We start from the raw sequence: 22690 nt of genomic DNA on the forward strand, positions 1-22690 counted from the left end.
GGAGGATGGTGGCAAACTGTTGATAGAAGGACCGAGGAGCAGAGTAACGAGCTCTTCACACTGAAAGTGAGCTGGATTGCTGAGCAGGAAAAAGTGCAGAGCCAGATGCTAGTTAACCAAACTATATACTTCATCTAAAACTGGAAGTAATAGTTTCCCCGTGGATAGTCCATTAAATGACATTCAAAATGTTTTTAGATCTGTTTCATTAGAATAGGATTTTACTACACTGTCAGTTTCTGGGAGCTTTGCATTTCACGTGCAATCACTTGACACAATTTTTTTTTTTTAAGATTTTATTTTATTTATGTGACAGAGACAGCCAGCGAGAGAGGGAACACAAATAGGGAGAGTGGGAGAGGAAGAAGCAGGCTCCCAGCGGAGGAGCCTGATGTGGGGCTCGATCCCAGAACACCAGGATTACGCCCTGAGTCGAGGCCGACGCTTAACGACTGCGCCACCCAGGCGCCCCCACTTGACACTTTTTATGCTGTATTTAATTCCAATGGAATGTTAACAGACTGTTGATTAGTTAGTGTAATGGGAACGCAGAGATGAGTGTCCAATTGTGTTTTTTCAAGATTAGCTGGGTACGTTTCTTTGGCATAATATATATATTTTTTTAACCAGGTAATCAACATGGGTTAGACCATGATTTTTCTTTGTAGTAATATTAAGTAGTCATTTTTGGTCCCTTATGTGGAAAGTACTGTAGTTGGCACTTTCGGGGATATAAGAAAATTGAAAGACGTGATTTTTAGGAACTAAAAGTTTAATTAAGTGTAACTCATACACACATGAAGTAAGTTGCCGGTGTTGAAAGTCAAGTGTATTTTGTTGATTTAAATGAGTACGGTTATCGCCTGGTGGGGGTAAACTTTAGTTTTAAGTTTTAGTTTAAGGTCATCATATGATACAGCCTAGTTATAACTCTACTGACAAATCATTAAGTGGTCAGGAGTCAAATGGAAATGACCAAGTCTGAATTTGTTGTCGAGCCTAGAAAACCTAGAACTCTGGTTTTTCACTCATGCCTGTCTAATGCACTTCTCTGCAAGAGTTAGAATAAGGGAAAATTGCTTCAGTCCACCCTTCTGCTTACCTCCCAAATGATTACATCAGAACTACCATATCTAGTCTCTAGCATCCTCAGTATCCTGCTGTTATCTGAAGCCTCTTAAAATCCAAGCTGAGACTCTGAACGTTTACATAAAATCTCAGCTGCCATGAGTTCGATTAATGGTGGTAGAATGGGAGTCATAATTGAGAGCAGCCTGATTTGGGGGAACCAGACCCTCACAGACTGTCTGCATTTAAAGATTTTTATTTGAGGTTAGTTGGTAGCACGCACGACTCTCGATCTCCAGGTCACGAGTTCACACCCCACGTTGGGTGTGGAGCCTCCTTAAAAAATAAATAAATAAATAAATGAAGACTTTTATTTGAAATCAGTGAGGATAGGATATTGACAATGCCATAAACAGAAGCAAAGCTATGTATCAATCCAATGCAATGAGATATGGTAGCAGTGATCTAAGTTACTGTGCTCAGCTCTATTTTACATCAATGCACTTCAAGCCCAGAGCTGTTTCTTTGCTGACTCCCCAACATGGCCCAGGCACATCAGGTAGAGTGGAGACCAGCAGTTATTTTGTGGCCCTTCTGCTTCCCTTCCATTCAACTGAGAGTTTGTGAACTTAACTCTACCTCCTAAGAACTCAGCAAATATTAGTTCAGTTCATCCTAAATCGCCACTTCGTCTCTGACCCTCTCACCCACAGCTGTCTGGAGATGTGCAGATTCTCCATCCTACGGTCTCCCCACACATTTGTGAGACCTTACTTTCTCAGTGACCTCAGAGCGTTCATCTCAGTGTTAGTGATTCTCGAATACTAGTGAGAATTCCTAACACTGCAAGGATTTTGTCTGTTAATAGCCTACTAATTAAATCCTTTTAAAAATGTGTTCTCATTAAACCCAAAGTGCCATCATCAGGTCACACTTACCCTCTCTGCGTATTTCTTACACTACACCCTGCTAAACCATCAGGTTTCTCTGCACCCTCCATCAAAACCATCTTTCCTAATTTTTTACGAGATTTTATTTATTTATTTGAGAGAGTGTGTGCACGCACATGGACGAATGGGGTGGGGAAGGGCAGAGGGAGTGGGAAAGGGACAAGCAGACACCGCACTGAGTGTGGAACCCAACACAGGGCTTGATCCCAGGACTCTGATATCATGACTTGAGCTGGAGTCAGATGCTTAACCAACTGAGCCACCCAGGCGCCTCCAAACCATCTTTCCTCTTAGCTGAGGGTCACTCAGAGGAAATAATTTGTAAAGATGATACTATATATTAGCTTCTGCACAGCAAAGGAAAACAATCAACAAAACTAAAAGGCAGTCTACTAAATGGGAGAAGATATTTCCAAATAACATCTCTGATAAAGGCTTAGTGTCCAGGGGCACCTGGGTGGCGCAGTCGTTAAGCGTCTGCCTACGGCTCAGGGCGGAATCCCAGCGTTCTGGGATTGAGTCCCACATCAGGCTCCTCCACTGGGAGCCTGCTTCTTCCTCTCCCACTCCCCCTGCTTGTGTTCCCTCTCTCGCTGGCTGTCTCTCTATGTCAAATTAATAAATAAAATCTTAAAAAAAAAAAAGGGTTAGTGTCCAAGATATGTAAGGAAGTTACACAACTTGACTCCCAAATAATCCAATTAAAAAATGGGCAGAAGTCATGAACAAATCTTTCTCCAAAAAGGAAATACAGACGGCCAATAGACACATTAAAAGATGCTCAGCATCACTCATCATCAGAGAGGCGCGAATCAAAGCTACAGTGAGATGTCACCTCACACCTGTCAGAATGGCTAAAATAAAAAACACAAGAAACGACAGGTGTTGGTGAGGATGTGGAGAAAGGAGAACCCTTTGCACTGTGGGTGGGAATGCAAACTGGTGCAGGCAGTCTGGAGAACAGTATGGAGGTTCTTCAAACAGTTGAAAATGGAACTATCCTGTGACCCAGTAATTGCACTACTGGGTATTTACCCTAAAAGAATACGTAAACACTAATTAAAAGGGATACACCCACCCGTGTTTATTGCAGCTTTATTTACAATAGCCAAACTATGGAAGCAACCCAAGTGTCCATTGTTAGATGAGTGGATAAAGAAGATGTGTATATATACTGTGGAATATTATTCAGCTATGAAAAAGAATGAAATCTTGCCATTTGCAGCAACATGGATGGAGCTATAGAGTATAATGCTAAGCGAAATAAGCCAGAGAAAGACAAATACCATATGATCTCACTCATATGGAGAATTTAAGAAACAAAACAAACAAGTAGAGAAAAAAAGAGAGAGAAACCAAGAAACAGACTTAGCTATAGAGAATGAATAGAGGAGAGGTCAGTGGGGAGGATGGAGGAAGTAGGTGATAGGGATTAAGAGTACACTTATCGTGGGCGCCTGGGTGTCTCGGTTGGGCATCTCCCTTTGGCTCAGGTCATGATCCCAGGGTCCTGGGATCAGGTCCCGCATCGGGCTCCCTGCTCAGTTGGGAGCCTGCATCTCCCTCTGCCTGCCGCTCCCCCCACTCATTCTCTCAATCTCTCTCTCTCAAATAGATAAATAAAATTTTAAAAAGTACACTTATCGTGATGAGCACGGAGTGATGTGTAGAACTGTTGAATCACTATATTGTACCCCTGAAACTTAATATAGCTATGTCAACTCTACGGGAATTAAAGTAAAAAGCTTAATAAAAAAGTAAAAAAAGGAAGATACCACATATTTTCTTTACACATTTCACAAATAGTATGTAATTTACATGTTTCGTTTTTGTCAGCTTATGAAAATATAAAATGTTCGCATATATCATGTTTCATTACATAAATAATGGAGAAAAACTGATTTAAATATCACATCCATCATGATACCCAGGAGGGATAATTGAAAGAAGTTTATACTCTAAAACAATGCTTAAAGAATTGCAGTTCCTTGGAATTGCTCTGTTTGTTTCTACAATACAGAGCCCCTGGAGAGCAGGGATTTTTGTCTTATTGTTCTCTGCCGTATTCCCAGTGCACACAGGATAGGGCCTCAAGACACATTTGTAAACAATTCATTCTTTAGTTATGCCTTTCTGATTATAATTCTTAAGTTTTCAAATATCTAACAAGTACCCATTAACAATTTTAAGGGAAGCTAATGTTAAATTCAGGTTGTAGAGCCAGTATGGGTAGTATGATGGGAAGTTGCATGTTTGGGGAAGAAAGTAAGAGACATGGAAACTTGCCATTGAAAGGGGGAGGTTTCGTGTATCATGGTATGTGTGGATTTTATTCTTTAAAAGTTTATGTTGAGGGGCGCCTGGGTGGCACAGTGGTTAAGCATCTGCCTTCGGCTTAGGGCGTGATCCCAGCGTTCTGGGATCGAGCCCCACATCAGGCTCTTCTGCTATGAGCCTGCTTCTTCCTTTCCCACTCCCCCTGCTTGTGTTCCCTCTCTCGCTGGCTGTCTCTATCTCTGTCGAATAAATAAATAAAATCTTTAAAAAAATAAATAAATAAAATAAAAGTTTATGTTGAAAAATTTCCAAGGTTCAGAAAAGTTTCATGAGTAGTAAAATGAACTCCCGTGTGCCTTTCTGCCACACTCACCAGTTGGTAACATTTTGCTACAGTTTTTCTCTCTCTGTAATGGTGTGATCAACACTCTCTGCTGTTACCACTGAACTGCTTGAGTACGTGCAGACGTCATCATGACGTTTGCTCCTGTGTCTCTCTCAAGAGCAAGATGATTCTTGTCTATAATGTCAGTGCAATTCAGGAAAGCGAACGTTGATAAGTACTGTTAACCGGTGTACAGTGTATATTTAAATTTCACCAGTTGCCACAATGTCCTTGTTAGCCGTGCTTTTGGGGGGTAGTGGAGGTGGGGGTCGTGTGTTTTTCCCAACAGGGGATCCTACATTGCATTTAGTTTTCACATCCCTTCAACCTGCTTCAAACTGGGTTAGTTTTTCCACTTCCTCTTGTCTTTATGACATGAGCAATTAGGAGGAGTGTAGGTCAGTGGGTTGTAGAATGTTCTTCAACTTGGGTTGGTATGTTTCATCATGATTATATTCCAGTTAGGCATTTGTGGCAGGAATTCCACAGACAGGATTTGTCTTCCTCAGTACATCATGTCAAGAACCTCTTGATGTCAGTTTGTCCCATTGTTGGTGATATTCATTTTGATCACTTGGGGGGGGGTGTTTGCCAGGTTTCTCTACTATGAAGTTAAATTACAAAGATTTATCTATAGAAATCTTTATGTGTTTATGTATATAAATATATATTCTATTTCTAAAGGCTTTTTCCTTTTCATTAGCAAGTCACCTGGGGATAGTGTTACTTAGACACTGTGTAATTATTCTGTTCATCAGACTTTACTTGATGGCTTTAATATCCATTGATAATTCTTGCCTGAATCGATTAAGGCAGTCATGGTTGCAAACCGGTGGTTTTCTAGCTCTCGTATTCCTTCTGCATTAATTAGTTGGCTCTCCCTCCTTCCAGTGTTAGATTATTTGAAGTCTGGATATCCAGAGAGGCTTATCCGCTCCCGTCCCATTCTGTCCAGCCTCACAGTTTCCACTGACTTCAAAACTCCTTGGTCTGTCTTTTGATTATGCTTGTGATGGAAGTGTTTGTTTCATTTTTTATATTTATGGCAAAACTGAAAAATATAATCACTGCCATTAAGAAATTGGCTCTTTCCATTGTAGGCCCAGCATGCTGGTCCTGGTCGTGGCTAACGCTCAGGCCCCAGCCCCACAAAGAGACCAATATTGACATTAAGGAGCTGTTTATCATGCATCAGCTAAATCTACAGAAGGAAGTAATGTGGGTTTGGGGTGTGATTCAGAGTGACTTAGTTTCATTTCTCTTCTCTGAGCCTCAGATTTTGTAACTGTGAAGAAGAGACTTTTATAATTGTCCCGTCTGGTCTGAGAGTTGTTTTGGGGATCAAATGACATGGAACTTGGGAAAGTGCTTCGTAGGCCCCAGGTGCTAGGGGAGTACGGATCGGTGCGGGAAGCTTCCTGGCCAGACTGTGGAGAGCTGTTAAATGTGTTTCCGGCTCCCCGTGTGAGTATTCCTGCCGGAGTGTTCATCTGAATGAAATCGAGAGGAAACAGACAAATCCAGATTGGGAGACATTGTATTAAACAACGGGCCTGGGTTCTTAAAAAATACCAATGTTGTGAAAGACCAAAAGGAGAGAGCACTCAAAGACACAACAGCTGTCCTCAGGGGAAACAACTGTAAGGATATCATTGAGACAACTCATCAAGTTTGAATGTGGATTCAGGACAAAATAATGTGTAGAGGTTAAACTCCTTAGGTATGAAAATGGTGGTGTTAAAAAAGGAGAGTGTTCTTGTTCTTAGGTACTTGATGCTGAAATACTGAGGGATGATAACGCGATTGAACCATTGATGCCTGTAACATTTTCAAACGGGTCTACAAAAATAAAAATAATATATATGTATATTTACACGGGGAGGGTGTGCACAAAATGTTCAAAACTGGTGAGTCTAGAGGAAGAGTATGCAAGTGCTTATTGCGGTATTCTTTCTATAATTTTAAATTTTTTAACATAAAAATAGGGAAAGGAATGTACTTGAATAAAATAAAACTGGTTTGAAACCATTTGAGGACAAAAGCGGTCCATTATATTTCAAGTCATTATTATGTCCTGATGGGGAACAAAAAGCAGCCTAAGGGATTCTCTGAAATACAAAGAAAGGAAGGGGAACCTAATTTAAATTTAAATGTAAAGTAGGGATTTAAGGAGATAAAAATGTTGAGGGGATTAGCTTGGTGCCCAATACAACCCATTAAGTGTTCGCTCTCTCCACCCCCCCCAACGTCTGGCATATTTGAGCCAGCACATAAACCAGAGTTTCAGTGAACCCAGGTTTCATTGGCACCCACATTTTGACTCTTCCCAGCCCCCTCTGCCAACAGATTAGCCTTTCTCTGGTGTTATGTAGCATCCAGAGAAAGACTAATTCCTGTGTGAGACCATTAGAGCGATAAACTCTGGAATTTTCATAATTAAAGAAAAATAGAGCAAAGATTTCTTACTGCAACAGATCTACTCTTTGCCTCAGTGAGAAGAAAATAATGCCCATTTCCAGATTGCTCTCCAGCCACGTAGACAGCCCCTCGGAAGCTGCTTATTCTTCGTCTTGGGTAAATACAGCCCAGCACCATAGAGATGAGGGCGAGACTGCTGTGGGAGGCCGTAAGTGCTTAACTCATCTTGACTTGCTGGAAGGAATCTGAAAATGGAACAAACACACACGCCAGCTATAAAAAGCACCGAAACATAAACAAGAGTGCTAATTCCCGACTCTGCCACAAGGAGATGATGGCTGATTTGTCCAGGGCAAGTTCTGTTTCCAAAAGCCGCCTGATACAGCTGTTTTTTCCCCTTTGTGTTGTAAAAAGAGAGTTACAGGGCAATTTGCAGCTAACTTAGTCTTAGCTCTGTTTGCTTCTCCTTAGTAGTAAAAATCACCTTTTTGGGGAGAGGGAGAATGAGAGTGAGAGAATATTCTGGTCTTCTAGGGCTTTGGGGACCCTTCTCAGGTTTGCAGGTTTTTGTTTTATGACCTCTGTCTTTATCCCTAAAAAGTAACTGAGAATGATTTTTTACTCTCTAATCCAATTTTGGGTAAGTAGGAGGGGCAGGAGAACTGGCTTTACATCCTAAATTCTGTTTCTTTTTGTGTGGTTGGGAATTTCCAGCATCTCCATTTCTCTACACATCAACAAGAGAAAAGCAAGGATGAAGCTGTCCATCTCACAGTTTAAAGGGTGAAGTCTTATAATGATAAATTCAATATACATGGGCATGTTTGAGCTCTCTGGAAGAACCATCTGAAATACAGTGAACCCATGAATAAGAAAACAGGGTTGGAGTTAGCTGTAGTATAGCTCATAGGAAGTAAGAATTAAGAATTCATGAGTCTCAGTTAAGCTGGGAACAACACACTTCATCTTCTCAGACCACTGTCTCTTTCTAAGTCCCTTCCCTCCCCCACTCCCACCCTGAATAGTTGCACTTGACCTTTCTTTTGGACAATTTCACTTAACAGAAGCTAGTTCTGTAAAATTGAATTTGCCAGTAGATTGCCATTGCCTAATAGATTCTCCCTTCACATGTAGATTTCTCAGTTCTTATCTTGAAACAGAAAGGTCAGAGTTGGGAGGAGGCTTCAAGATCATTGAGTTCTACTTTTTTATCCTATGCAGGTGAAAATTAAGGCCAGAGAGGAAGCTACTGACCAGCTCAGTGTTCTGGTCTAGTCTAGCGCTCTCTGTGGAACACCAGCTCCCGTTCCACCCCATCACCCCCTTAGCCTGTCCTCCTCTGTATTTCCAACCACAACTGACAGCAAGACAACTCCAGTTCTTTCTGTTGAATTACAAAGGACTGATGTCTCATCTATGCAAATTTGACATCCCCGCTATCAAAAGCGAACTGTATATGAGATTCTTGAGGCTATATCTGATTAAAAACTTAGCAATTGGAGAATATTAATGCTGCAGTAAGGTGCTATCTACTATGTATGTCTGTATATACCTCCTTACTGCAACATTAGATAAATAATCTTCTTAATAATACATTTTGTTATATATATGTGTGTGTGTATCACTCTCTTCTGTGCTCCCATACCTCCCATACTGATGTCATTTATCACTTCTTTCTTTGTGACTTAACATTTGCTTGGTTTTCTCTTAACTCACCATCTTCTGTTACTGACATGGATTTGAACCTTGGATGAAGCACGGAACAACCTGGAGTAGGCCAGAGGAAACCTCCTCTCTCCCCTCTGAGTTCCATTCTTTTCCCAATGGCCCCACTTGACCTTATGCCCAAGTTAATAGAGGGTAATAAGAAGCTGTTTGCTGCCCAGCAGGCCACCGAACATCCTATAGGTTTTCACCTCTTGGCATCAGTAAACAGCAGGGGGCGCAGTTGGGAGCTGGGAGGACCCAGGAAAGCAGGTGCCAAAGCCACGTGTATCTTGTAGTTTCAAACAGTCTGAGACACAACCTAAACACCTTTTTAAATATGTATAGAAGTCGCCAGGTTAAATAATAATGAGCTCATTTTTAATTACAGGTTAAACACACATGCATTCTCATTGTAGAAAATTCCTACATACAGATCAAGCAAAAAGTCCCCCATCTCTGCCTTCCTTCCTGGAGGTAATGGTTATCTGTCTCTCTTTCTAGACTTCTTAAATGCACTAAAGCTTATAATGCACCTAGAAATATAAATATCTTTTCATAAATGGGATCATACTATATTATTTCACAACTTTTACCCGTACTTCATACATTTTGGTCCTTGATGTGTGTGTGTGTGTGTATACACATATCATTTTACTTAAAAAAAAAAATTGCTGCCTAAGATTCTGTTGCATGAATATTCTGTGGTTTATTTAATAAATTTTCTGCTGAGACTTCTGAATGGTTTTGTTTTCCACTCTTAACAAACAATGGGATTCTTGTCATTGTGTGTGTTTTCTACTGCGGATTCTTAGCTGTGAAGATACACATTCCTTACATTTTTTAGAATGATGTTAAAAAGAGTCCAAGGAGAGGGCTGATGACTCATAACTCGAGACTTTGCAGTCGGTCACAATAGGGTACTGTGGCTGGGCCACCAGCTGTACCAGAGGGACAGTGCTGGTGACGTGCGCACGCAGCTATGTGCTCTTACCTCACAGCTGTGGTCAGCCCAGTAGTTCACTTGACTCAAAGTCAAAACTACCAGGGTCCTTCCACTCCAGCGACTGCCGAGAAGGAAAGTTCTTTATTGGTTCTCAGATGGGATGGTGTGACTATTGGAGGCAGCCAGGAAGATGAACAAGGGATTGGAGCAGGCAGGCCTGATGGATTCTGACTGGCAGATCTTTCCAGGGCCGTCCATGAGAGGCAGCTGTTTGTGGTGGAGTGGTTTCGTTTTCTCACATCAGATGTATTCTCTGTTTTTGCAGTTGGCCGCCCAATCCCTGTTCATCAGACTCTGGACCCGAGCACGGAGCAGATTGAGGCATTGCATCAGACCTATTTAGAAGAGCTGAGGAAATTATTTGAGGCACACAAAAGGAAGTACGGTATTCCTGAGCACGAAACTCTCATTTTTAAATAACTATACTCTAAGAAGGCATACGAGAGGATGAGAGAACATCCCATTGGGGGGATACATAATTTTTATCTTTGACTCTGGAATCAGAATTGCAACTGGAAAATATTATTTATGGTGACAGATGTTGATGTGTATCCGTGGGAAATAAAAATACAGTGGGTGACTGTCAGAAAATGTTGGACATGACTATAACCCTTGTAATAATTCTCCTCATTTGGGAAGATGCAGTCATTTTATGGGTTAAGAAGAGGTTTAGGATTATTCATGTGCTCAAAAAATATATAACAGTTTCAAAAAATGATTAGACCCTTTTACCAAAATCACAAGAATTTAAGGTGGTATTTTCACTAAGTATGACAGCTTTTGTTTAGCACAGCTGGAACAGTTAGGAGACAGTGTGTAAACTAATTTTCCATATCAAGCTAGAGGAGATCATTTCTTCTTTTTTTTTCTTTTTCTGCTTGAACAGACCATTTTTTTGGTGAATGATGTTACTTTTCAGAGTTAGATAATTTGATCCTTTAGGTCACATCAACAAACGCATTTTTATACAGTAGTGCAGAATTTTTATGCAGGTTTTGAAATAGGCTGAATCCACCATCTGGAAACCCATGTGGATGAGAGCATGTCTCCTCATTTCTATTCATGCTTAGAAATATTCATGCTTGTCATTTGCTTAGAAGTATGTTCATTTGCTATAGACAAGGAGGTCTTTTGGGAGACATGCTTCAGAACATTAAATTTCCAAAAGGTTTTCATGGTAATAGAAATGGTTTTAATTTTCTTCCCAAATGGCCTCTTTGAGTAAGACCAGCTATGAAAGAAAGTGCCCTCTCTGGTTGTGATGTGTCCAGTTACAGCTGTCTGGTCCGGGAGAGTAGGAACCCTGTTCCTCAGTCCACTGACCTCTCCCTAGTGCCTGGGTCAGGCACAAGATCAAGTACTTGTTTAGTGAATGTGTTTATAGATGAACCCACAAACCAACTTTGCCTCAAGGTGAAGAATTTTTAAAGCTTTATTTACCATGGGAGGGTCCTATTATAAGAAGGAGAGAATACGCTGGGTCTCTTTGTCTCAGGACAGTAATTGACAAGTAAGTCAAATAAGTCTTGTCAATTACTGTAAGGAAGAAGAATGTCTAGTTTCCAAATGATCTCCATCGCGGCTGGTTACTTCTCTCCCTCCTCCACTCTAGGTATTTGCGGGCAACTTCACTGAGTTCTAATTTACTAGTCATGTAGCTTCAGGCCTCTGATTTTTAAAACATCAACTTCTGGGCTAGAACCTGGACTGAGGTCAGCATCAGCCAGACAGAATCATGCTGGGTAATGCCTTGAGTAGGAAAGCATTTCACACAGGAAAAAATGACCCCCTCTTCTTGGTCCCATTTGAGGTTGTTTTGGCCAGCATCACTTTGGTTCACGCTGGTTGAGCAATCCAGGAGTCAACTGACACGTGGCCTTGAAATTAGATAAATTTTTTAATCGAAGCCGGGAATAGGGCACCACCTATTTTTAATAGATGCAGAAAATTTGACTATGAATCCTTTTTTGGTATTACTCAACACCAAAGGGCATAAAGGAGCACTGTTTACAGAAAGTGAATGACACACCCCCACTGGTCCGGGCTCAGTCTTCAGAATGGAGCTGTGAAGGCCACGTAACCACAACAACTAAAGACCTTTAAGTTATTATAAAACCGATCAATTTGAACTGGGTGAATAAAATTTTAAAAAAGTAATAAAAAAACCAAAACCCATGAATTTCATTCCTTTAGAGAAGTTTATTAAGCGCTTACGACACATAGTCATGATTTCACGTGATTTCACGAAGGTAGGATTTTAAATCTCCTACTTGGTAGTGGGGGCCAAGCTGAACCCCCCAACATCAGCTGGATCATCTAGGAAGCAGTTAAAGCCCTCATGTAGTAAAACAGAGGCACTGAAAAATGAGAAAAGTTTTGCTCTGATGAATTTATCTTGAATTTTGCCATTTCAGAAATCCAGACATGAGCAGCTTTAATTTTGGCATCCACAAAATCTTATTTTTAGGTACAAATTAGGGATTTTATCTCTTTTTCTTTCTTTGGGTTTCCAGAGGTCTTATTCCAGCCAGAAGTCCTTTCATAAAGTCAGAGCATAGTAAGAAGTTTCTTGCCGTCCTACAGATGGCAGATGAAGTTTTGGACATGAATTTTTGCTTCAGCACAAATGTGGGCCATATATTGTATTCGCTAATACAGTGTGACAGGGATTGCCTCTGTTTTAAAGATTCTCATCTACTCTGTAATTGCACATAAAATTTAAACGGCAAAGCAAAACAATAACAGCAAGAAAAATAACCGCAGGACACGGTAAGAGAAACTGAGCTAATTGCCTTGAGAAAATGTGCACTTATGATTTGCTCTGGACATTTCTGTCTCCTGTTTCTCTTGCACACCGGGCACAGGCTGAGTCGTTTCCTTTGTCTTGCAGCTAGAAGGATTGAAATTATCCATATCCAGCTAAGTCGATTATGCTTACATCGAAGGTTGCAGCTTTGGTGCTTAGGAAGGCCAGCTAGTTTTGCTGTGTCGCAAGGGGAACCAGGGCAAGGGGAACCAGGGCAACGGATGCTGCATGATTTATGAAAACCCTTCACTAGGACTGTGGAGACAATCAAAGTATATATACTTCAGGGACGATGGGTAAGCCTTTATTGTATGCATAGCATTTGAAGTACAATCCCTACTTTCAGTAGAAGGTACACTTCTGTCCTGGGAAGCACGGGAGGTGGAATCGAGATGCAATGTCCACACTTCTGTAACCACATCTCTTCCGAGCCACCCCACCCACAGTGCTGATTACCGAGGTTGGTGACAAATACGAAAACGCATTTTGGGTGTATTTACTCTGTCGTGTTTTCCTTGGGCAAGAGACAATGTGCATGGGATTTGTTGANATCAAAGTATATATACTTCAGGGACGATGGGTAAGCCTTTATTGTATGCATAGCATTTGAAGTACAATCCCTACTTTCAGTAGAAGGTACACTTCTGTCCTGGGAAGCACGGGAGGTGGAATCGAGATGCAATGTCCACACTTCTGTAACCACATCTCTTCCGAGCCACCCCACCCACAGTGCTGATTACCGAGGTTGGTGACAAATACGAAAACGCATTTTGGGTGTATTTACTCTGTCGTGTTTTCCTTGGGCAAGAGACAATGTGCATGGGATTTGTTGATTGATTTTTTTTTTTTAAGATTTTATTTATTTATTTGACAGAGATAGAGACAGCCAGCGAGAGAGGGAACACNAGTGGGAGAGGAAGAAGCAGGCTCATAGCAGAGGAGCCTGATGTGGGGCTCGATCCCACAACGCCGGGATCACGCCCTGAGCCGAAGGCAGACGCTCAACCGCTGTGCCACCCAGATGCCCCTGTTGATTGATTATTTTTGTTTGTTTGTTTTGTTTTCCGGTAGCCCAAGATTTCCAGTTCTCATACTGTATTTGTCTTTTTTTAAACTAAGTGATAAAATGTCTCTTTCTGGAGCTGGAGAGTTGCTTCAAATAGAATTTGTTTATCTTTTTAAAGGGGAAAAAAAAAAACAAGGCAACTTCTACATAACCAACTAGTTGTGCCAGTTTCTCTGGGATGGCAAATACAGAAACTGTTTTTTATATATTTATTTTATATTTTGTATTTATATGTCAGTTATTTGACTTAATCCTTCCCTCACACTCTCAGCCTGGTGCCTTAATATCTTATATGGAAAGGCGAAGGTCCAGCTCCATCCATAGTTTGCTCATGAGAATATGTGTCTTGTGAGCGTTTGGTCCTGCCCCCAGCGGAGCAGGCCTTCGGCGCACTCTCAGTGAGCGCTGACGGTGCTAACCCAGAAGTTTGAGACACGGGTGCATAGCAGCCAAGGTCTAGAGCTAGAAGGGGCTTCGTGTCTGGCATTAGCCCTTCTGCAGATGCAGCAGCTGAACCCCAGCGGCTTAACGTGGGCTGGCACTGACTCTGTTCCTGTCCTGTTGGAACAGGGGGTACAGCTCTCCCATCATTGTTGATTCATCAACTGGGAATCTGCCTATAAAACCGAAGTGTCCAAACAGAGTAGGATTCAAGGTACTCCCAGAATGCCAGGGATTTAACAGCTCCAAAGTGAGTGCTGTCTTCTTGGGACCTAGAACATTTTTCTTTTTTGAGACCGGTACACTGCATTGTTGATTTTTCCCTTCTGCAAGAGCTATTTTGGTGATGTGCCCTGGGGGACGTCCAAGTTTTCAACCAGCTAGAGCCTTGTGTGTTGAGCTGCAGGATAAGGCAGGGTGCTTTCTGCCCAGCGTGAGGGAAGGATCCACCCTCTCTGTCACCTTGTGACCACTAATACAGTTCAGAGCAATCCCATTACTCAGACAGAAGTGGGAGCAAATCTTCTGTCACCTTCCTGACAGCCCTAAGCCCATTCTGGCTCTAGCTTCATCCAGCTGGGCTATTACAGCTCCTTTTTTTGTTGTTGTTGTTTTTTTAATAGCTCTTAGGTTCTGGTTAAGAATTATCTTAGGCTCTCTTAAGAATGAAGATAAATCTGACCTTCTTGTATTCCCAAGGGCTGTGTAATTCTCCCCTACTCCGTTTCCAGACCCACTTGGAGCCTTTGGTCTTTCTGGTTGGATTCCAGCTGTCCAGTGTGGGGTACAGTCCTGCAGAGACAACCAGAAAACACAACTGTGCTGTTCTTTTCTACCTTCCAGGGGCTTCTGTTTCAAATAATCCTTTGGCCTCTGGTCCTCCACTAACTGGCTGGGTGACCTGGGCTATTTCCTTCCTCTTAGGAGTGAATGATCTCTAAGGTCCCGTCTGGCTCCATCTCTGTGGTCTCTGCCCGGCCCTTGATCTGTCATGGTAATGACATCCAGTGGGAGATGAAGATTTATCCATAGACTTCTTTTCCCTCTGCCATCCTCCCTTGTATTCCTCTGGACATGGGGAGAGTTCAAATGACTATCTCCCTTTCTTAGTATACATAAAACATGAATTGCTACAGAGATTTCTCCAGCGTTACAGTGACCTTTAGGCGTGGTGTTCCTAAGAAACAGTTTCATTCTCTAAATAAAAATTGGAGACGTTTATCAAAGAGGTTTCTTTCTTTATATCGCTCAAAACTGTGAAATAACAGTTTATTTCTTGTTAAGATCTTTATAGGAGATGGTGAATTTTTATATTTTCTATATTGTACATGTTGCTGTATGCTTTTTAAAAGCCCTTGGTTTATAACGTTTTGACCAATAAATGTGTTTTATGCCCAAGTCGTAACTGTGTGGGCGTGGTGTTCTAGCTTGTGGGGGGGGGTCCTTCCCACGCCTTGCCAAGGCTGGAGCCGCTTGGACCTGGGGGTGGATTCAGGCAAGCTAACTGCGGTGGTATTGTGAGCATTGCAGATTCTCACTGAAGAGCCAGGCCTGGAGATGCCCTCGACCGGGGAAAAGACAAAACAGAAAGCAGGGCCAGGGCTAACCGAAAAGTGCAGATGTGCCAGATGAAACGAGCAGAGGGCAGGAAGAGGAAACAAGCCAGGGCGGGGTTGCGGTCGAAATAGGAGTGAAACTTGTCAGATACAGAAATGTTCAAAAACTGGTAGAAAAATGGATAGATTCCAAATTAAGTGAATCATTGCTAATCAGTTCAGGGTTTCCTTTCGGATGATGAAAATGTTCTGAAATTGGATGGTGGTGATGGCTGTACCCACCCTGCGACTATCCCCAAATCTCCCAAACTCCTCTCTTCAAACGGGAGGATTTTACGATACATGAATTATACCTCAAGAAAGCGGCTTTATACACGCGAGTCAGTCATACACTTGGCAAAATAACGGAAGAAGCTAAAAACTAAGTTTCTTTTTTTATGTGTCAAAAGTGAATTTGCCTCTCTTGGATGCAGGCATTTTGGACGACAAAGTTTGCGCTTTGATTTTTGAGACCTGTTGGTGTGTCTGGTGTCTGTTATTAAATAAGTGTTTTCAATACTCTTTTAAAGTATTTTATTGGCTAGAGAACATGCTGAGTTATTATTGTGTAAAAATACTGCTTGACTTTAATTTTTCCCAGTATTAAAACTGTAGTTAGAATGAATGAAGGAATTAATTAATTAAATAAATAAATATAAAAAAACTGTGGTTAATATTAAGTAAATATTATCCTATAAAAACCGTTAATATTTATTGACCACCTATAATGTGTCAGATACAGGACTAGGGACTTTATGTACATTATGACATTTAACTCTGAAAATAGCCCTGTAAGGTCAGTACTGTTTTTATCCCATAAAGAATTGGGGTTCAGAGGGACTAAGAACTTTGCTCAAGGCAGCCCTCATGGCAGGGTGGTGGAGTTCAGATACGATGCCAGGTCCTCTGGCCAGAGCCCGTGCTTCGTACATAGGGCTCAGGAGCCCTGGGGTATTCACCACCTCTGTCACTAACTTGGGTAAGTGACCTTGACCTGTGGAATGAAAAGGTTGGACATGACTGCAAAGGTTCTGTATGGGTCCATCTACTGGTGATTCTGTTCTAAAGCCATCTACATTTCCGAACACCATCCTCAGCCCTGAGAACAGCCCTGAGAACCAGTTGTGAGATGCAAAGTGTTGTGGTTGCCATTAGAAGGATGGAGTAAGAAAGTTTCATAAGTGGCCTAATATTTGTTGTCAAAGTTAAACTTTTAAAATGTTAGATTAAGAACACCTGTTTAGCTAAAAATCTTGATTTTTTTTTTTTTTTCTGGTGGCTGTGACTGCATGAAACATTAGCTGGGGTAAGGTGGTTTCTGCAAACTGTATTTTTAAATTCGTTTTGTTTCAGGCATTCGGGTTTCTCAGTCGGTTAAGCATCTGCCTTTGACTTGGGTCATGATCCTGGGGACCTAGGATCAAATCCTGCATCAGGCTCTCTGCTCAGCTTCTCTCTCTGCACCCACCCTCCCCCCCCGCTCATGTGTGTGCAGGCACTCTCTCTGACAAATAAAATCTAAAAACTATCCTTGTTAAAAAAAATCATCTTATTTCTCACATGTGTATATGTATGTGTATGTTTCCAAGTACCTCTTAAAAGTTTTCTTCATAAAGCAGTTGCCGCATGTTCCAAATTTAAGAAGAAACGTCTTCGGTCTGCCCTCTCCTTGCCTGCCTTCTGCAGTTGATCAACAGCATCTTTAAAAACTCTAGGAAAGGAAATGTGATCTTTAGTCTGACCTGGCAGGACATTTACGTGTAATACTGAAGTAAGGGAATGCTGTGATCGCCCTTAGATTGTTTGACTCCCTGAGAGCAGGATCATATAATTTGTCATTTCAAACCCACTTAACTTTAAAATAACATGGAACCTGTAAATATAGAATGTTAAGTCATATTAAATAATTTTAGTGAGATTTGTAGAAGGGTTTATATATTACATATATAGATAGAGACATCGATACATAGATACGTCTACATTGCTGTTACTGAAATAATAATACCAAATAAAATTTAAATCGCGGGGAAGAGAAGCAAATGTGATTCATTTGGGAACTAGCTGTACTTTTAAAGATGAATTTGATTTATATTTTGAATAATATATAGGTGACTAAACTTAGTGCTATTATTATTGCAGATAAATGTGGGAGATGGGACATAGTGACCGTCCACGATGTTTCTGCAGGAGGCAACACACTATTTCAGAACAGGACACAAGCCTATCCAGGCCTTAAGCGCAGTTCCAGAGGGAGAGGTGACCTTCTCAACCAGGGATGACCTTGATCAGACATTCACCCACATGCTTCCCCTTTTCTACCTTCTTCTATAATACAGCTTTTTCTCTCCACATTGGCTTCTGCTTTTCCCACAGTCCAGGAAAAAGAAAAGGAAGCGAAAGGAAAAGTTGAATTACAGGAAGCAACTAAGGAACCCTTACTTTCTATCAAGAGTTAAGGTCAAGGACAATGAAAGTAAGGGAAAAGTTGAAAAGGAAATGAGGACCCTACACGGAGGAGGAAGGACAGCAGGACAGAAGAGACAGACATCTTACTGTTATACACTTGACCTTCAAGGACATTTCACGTTTCAATCCGTGGTGTACCCTTGTCCCAGGGCGTCTTTTCAGTAACAGATGACAGGAACGCATCTGGGGCTGCCGAAGAGAGGTGATCTCTCGGAAACGGTATTCTGCCAAAGGAAGGCTATGTCCTCTTGGGGGCTCCTTCTTGGTAACGAGGGAGTGAGTTCCGCATTAGAAGTCCACACTTTCCTTCCTTCCAGGCCGTTATGATTAGGCTCTTTGCTGATGCCTGATTACTGTCGTGACTCCACTCTTACCTAGACAGCTAGACCGCTGAACATCTTAGCTGAAATTTATGGGAGACGCTGAAAGCCCTTTCTGCCCCCGTTACTATGCCAAGTCAACAGATGATATTATAGCAACGATCCAAAGATCAAATAGGCAAATAGAACGGTAGAATCGTGTTTGTCCAAATCTGCGTGGGCATCGTGATCTTTACATCTGTCTGTTTCCACTATCCCTGTTGAAAGTTCTGTAAAACAAACCATCAGGATAATTTGGCTACGAAGCTGAGTTTCAATGTTTAAGGTGACAGAGTGTGTATGCAAGGCAGCGTGCCCTGCTGGTCCATCGTGGCCGGAGAAAACGCTTTTCGTAAGGAGCTGTGGAGATTGAACTTTGGATTCTCTCTGAAGCTCTTACCACATCCTTTTGGCCTAACTTTATTGCAGGGGGGTTATTTCCTTTTCCACATCTTGATAGGCTTAGACACTGCCCCAGGGCCATGATTTCAAAGGAGAAATTTCTCTTCCATCCTGCCTGTGATTGCTCTTTGCTCTGGGCTCTCGTTTCTGTGAAACAGGGATGCAGGGGCTTGGGTCTGACGGTCTGCCTGGGGTATGTATTGTGTTTTCTGCTCATTCACGGAGTTCCATCAGGGAGAGTCTCTGCCAGCATTCTTTGGCAAGAATCCACCGAAGAATTACTTTCAGCTTTGTTTGTGGTTACTAGATTCAATTGGAATTTCCTGCATCTCCCGGCAATTCACAGATTCTCATGGAGGGTGGAGGCCGGGGCTGCAAGGTGTGTTTCTGCTAGTAAATGCAAGGAGTCTGGGGACCGTGGGCAGGAAGATGCTCAGGGCCCAGTCATTCTGAACGTCTTCCCAGACAGTTGGACAATCTTTTTTTTTTTTTTTTTTAGATTTCTTATTCATTTGAGAGAGAGAGAGAGAGAGAGAGAGAGGGAGTACGTGCATGACACAGCACCGCTGGGGGAGGGGAGAGGGTGGAGAGGAGAGGGAGAAGCAGATGCCCCGCTGAGCAGGGAGCCCGACATGGGGCTCGATCCCAGAACCCAGATCATGACCTGAGCCGGAGGCAGATGCTTAACCGACTAAGCCACCCAGGTGCCCCTCAGCTGGACAGTCGTGATCAAACACTGACTTGGTGAAAAGAACCAAGGCATGCGCCCCATGTACTGCCTTCGCTCAGCCCATAATTAGAAAACTGTCTCATTACGGAGAGAGGGAAATGAGTGTCACAAGAGCAGCCACAGACCAGAGCTTTGGTCCTGTGAGGAGATGCGTTCAGGCTGGGGACCCGAGGGGAGCTCTGGAGGGAGCAGAGTCCATCGAGGCCTGCAAGATAAGGAAGACTTAGGTGAGCACCAAGGGAAAGCTCGGGCAGAGGAGTCAGGATAAGGGTGAGCTCGTCCCAACTGGCTCCGAAATTTCCTGTCTTTAGCAAGGAAAGCTCCCGTCCCGGGAAGCCCCCTTAGTCCAGGCCGAGTGGGACCCCCCAGGCAGGAAGACAGAATGCCACATGGCCCTTGTGTGGAGGGCACCGCTAGCCGCTCTGTCTACCTTTGGGATGGATGACAGGGAAGCATTTTTTTTACAAAAAGGCTCCAGAGAGCAGCTTTTAAACTGCTCATTTTTGGAACATGAATGTCCAGCTCAGCTATATAATCCTATGATGCTCTGAAATGCCTCAGTTTCTGTGAGTTCCATGTGAATGATAGTCTCAAGGCTCTGGGAGGTCTCCGTACATGGAGGGAGATTTTGTCGTGAGTTCCCCTTAATGCACTGTCTTGTCTGAGTGGCCTCAAAGCTAATGACAGTGACTATTCCCTAAGAGTCTGGGTCCTGCGGACAGGGTTGTGTGCATGTGTGACTGCGACTGTCTCTTCTGGGCTTCAGTTTCTTTCTCTTTAAGAAGAAGTTATTTTCTCCTAGAATGGATTTCGAAAATATTTTTAATGAAGGGGTGCTTAGGCACTGGAACTTTTGAAACTGGAGATAAACTTTGAAATCTGAAATGTTAGGAAATGCCCTAATCTTTGCATAGACTTTAAGTTTTTATTTTGTTGTTTTCCACTACCTTTTACTTGTTAAAAATATATATTTAAATCTTACTTATTTTTTGTGCCTTGTTCCCAAAAGGACCATAGTTGGAATAGTTCTCTTAGAGATTTGAGAATCTTATTCACCACATGAAACTTAATGAAAATGAGAATTGAATATAGGAATATAAAACTTTGAGTATTCATTCACAATAAAATTATCTCTCCTACACAAAGATCTACTGAGTAGTAGAAAATAGCTATCATTGGGGTGCCTGGGTGGCTCAGTCAGTTAAGCTTCTGACTCTTGATCTCAGCTCAAGTCATGATCTCAGGGTCATGAATTTGAGTCCCACGTTGGGCTCCATACTGGGCATGGAACCTACGTAAAAACAACAAACAAAAGAAACTAGCAATCATTGGTACTTTTACTTCTTTGCCACAGTTACCTGAACACATTTAATCTTGAAATACTTTTTTTTAAATGTAACAGGATTTTAAATTTTATTTATTTATTTATTTATTTATTTATTTATTTATTTATTTAAGAGAAAGAGCATGAGCAGGGGGAGAGACAGAGGGAGAGGCAGACTCCCCGCTGAGCAAGGAGCCTGACGCAGGGCTCCATCCCAGGACCCCAAGATCATGACCTGCGTTGAAGGCAGACGCTCAACCGACTGAGCCACTCATGTGTCCCTTGAAACAGTTTTAATACTTCTTTTTATATCCTTCCCACTCCAAGTACCTTGGGAGATTTAACTTAGGCTGAAGTTGAACTCCCCTCAATTGGAGTCCAGGGTTACGTGACCACGATCAAATTCCTAAAGAAACAGAAAGTTTCCCATGAGAAGCATCTGTCTAAATTATTCTTTCCACAGTAACTATTCTTGAGATTAGGTTTAGAAAAACTCTAAATTGCTTCAAATCAATTCCAACTCCAGAGACTCAAGAAAGCATTAGATCTTTGACCAACATAGCCAGTTAAATAGGTGATAGAAATGTCAACCTCATGCTTGTTTTATCATGGAGGCAAAAAATACCACCACGCTTCCAGCTACCACATGTATCTTTAAAGCCCGAAGGAGAAAGGTGCCCACTCTCTTCTCTGACTTTATTAGAAACCTTGCTTGACATCTCATGGGTCAGAAATGGGTCCCATGGGTTCCCCCCCCCCCCACCGCAGATAGGGCTTGGAAAGTGACTACTGATTATCCATTCTCTATAGCAGGGGTTAGCAGGCTTTTTCAGTGAAGAGTAGTATAGGAAATATCTTACCCAATAACTACTCAACTCCATCATTACAGTGCAAAAGTAGCCATAGATAATTGTAAATGAGTGAACGCGGCAGTGCTCCAATAAAACTCTATTTATGGACCTGGAGTTTTGAATTTCATGTAATTTTCATGAAATAGTCTTCTTTTGATCTTTCTTTAACCATTTAAAGCTAACACCGTTTTTGGTTCACAGCCTATATAGAAACAGGAGGCTGACCTGAATCAGTTTGCAGACCCCAGAGGAGGGTGGGAATGGTTTGGGGGCAGGGGTGGGGGTGGGCACACCATAGTGCTGCCGCAGATAGGCTCTGTACCTTGAATATAGAATATTGGAAAGTGATGACAAGCTCAACCCATCAAACCAACCTTAATTTTCGTGAGATCAGCAAGCAAATTCTGCTTCCAAATCATGTTCTTTGTCACGAACACATTAAATCTACCAGGTGCCTTTAACTCAGAAAATCTGCATTGCTGATATCTGGGAGATCTTTATATATTTTTACATATTTTCTTTTAAATTGCCCTATAATGACTGCAAAACTGGATCAGACCTACATGAACAAACCCTAGAATGGAGTCTAGAACTGTAACCAGAAAATTATTGACTCTATCACACAGATATTTGTACAATTGCTCAAAGGTCTGTTTGTATGAGCTTCATGAAAATTCAGAGATAATACTACCCTGGGTACTAGTTAAAACAGAAGAGCGAAATCTTAGGTATGTTGATCTAATGATTATTCTTTTTGAAACTATTTCTAAAAAGTTACTTTTTCATCCCCTTAGAAACATTCTATATATTCTCTCTTGAACTTTACAGTTAATTTTATAATT

The 22690-nt window shown here is 41.8% G+C and overlaps 1 protein-coding gene and 1 long non-coding RNA gene across 12 annotated transcripts in view; one reads left to right on the forward strand and one right to left on the reverse strand.

The window, feature by feature from the left end:
• Positions 1–13120, forward strand: part of MOGAT1 (monoacylglycerol O-acyltransferase 1) — a 35051-nt gene extending 21931 nt beyond the window's left edge. For all 3 annotated transcript variants that reach the window (XM_034655261.1, XM_034655259.1, XM_034655260.1), the window contains exon 6: positions 10074–13120. In XM_034655261.1, coding sequence (XP_034511152.1) covers positions 10074–10228 — 155 coding nt within the window. In that variant the 3' untranslated portion in view covers positions 10229–13120. The remainder of the gene's footprint in view (positions 1–10073) is intronic.
• The window catches only part of LOC105242035, a 38081-nt gene that overhangs the window by 1571 nt on the left and 13820 nt on the right, over positions 1–22690 (reverse strand). For 2 of the 9 annotated variants that reach the window (XR_004623636.1, XR_004623632.1), the window contains 4 exons: positions 21328–21403; positions 19799–19878; positions 17309–17427; positions 6815–7343 (listed from right to left, as the gene is read on the reverse strand). This is a non-coding gene — a long non-coding RNA (uncharacterized LOC105242035). Of the gene's footprint in view, positions 1–5149; positions 6171–6814; positions 7344–14723; positions 14914–17308; positions 17428–19798; positions 19879–21327; positions 21404–22690 lie in introns of those variants that run through there. The other 7 variants (XR_004623637.1, XR_004623634.1, XR_861081.3 and 4 more) reach the window with 5 other exon arrangements.

Source organism: Ailuropoda melanoleuca, chromosome 2 (assembly GCF_002007445.2).
Source record: "Ailuropoda melanoleuca isolate Jingjing chromosome 2, ASM200744v2, whole genome shotgun sequence".
Lineage (NCBI taxonomy): Eukaryota > Metazoa > Chordata > Mammalia > Carnivora > Ursidae > Ailuropoda > Ailuropoda melanoleuca.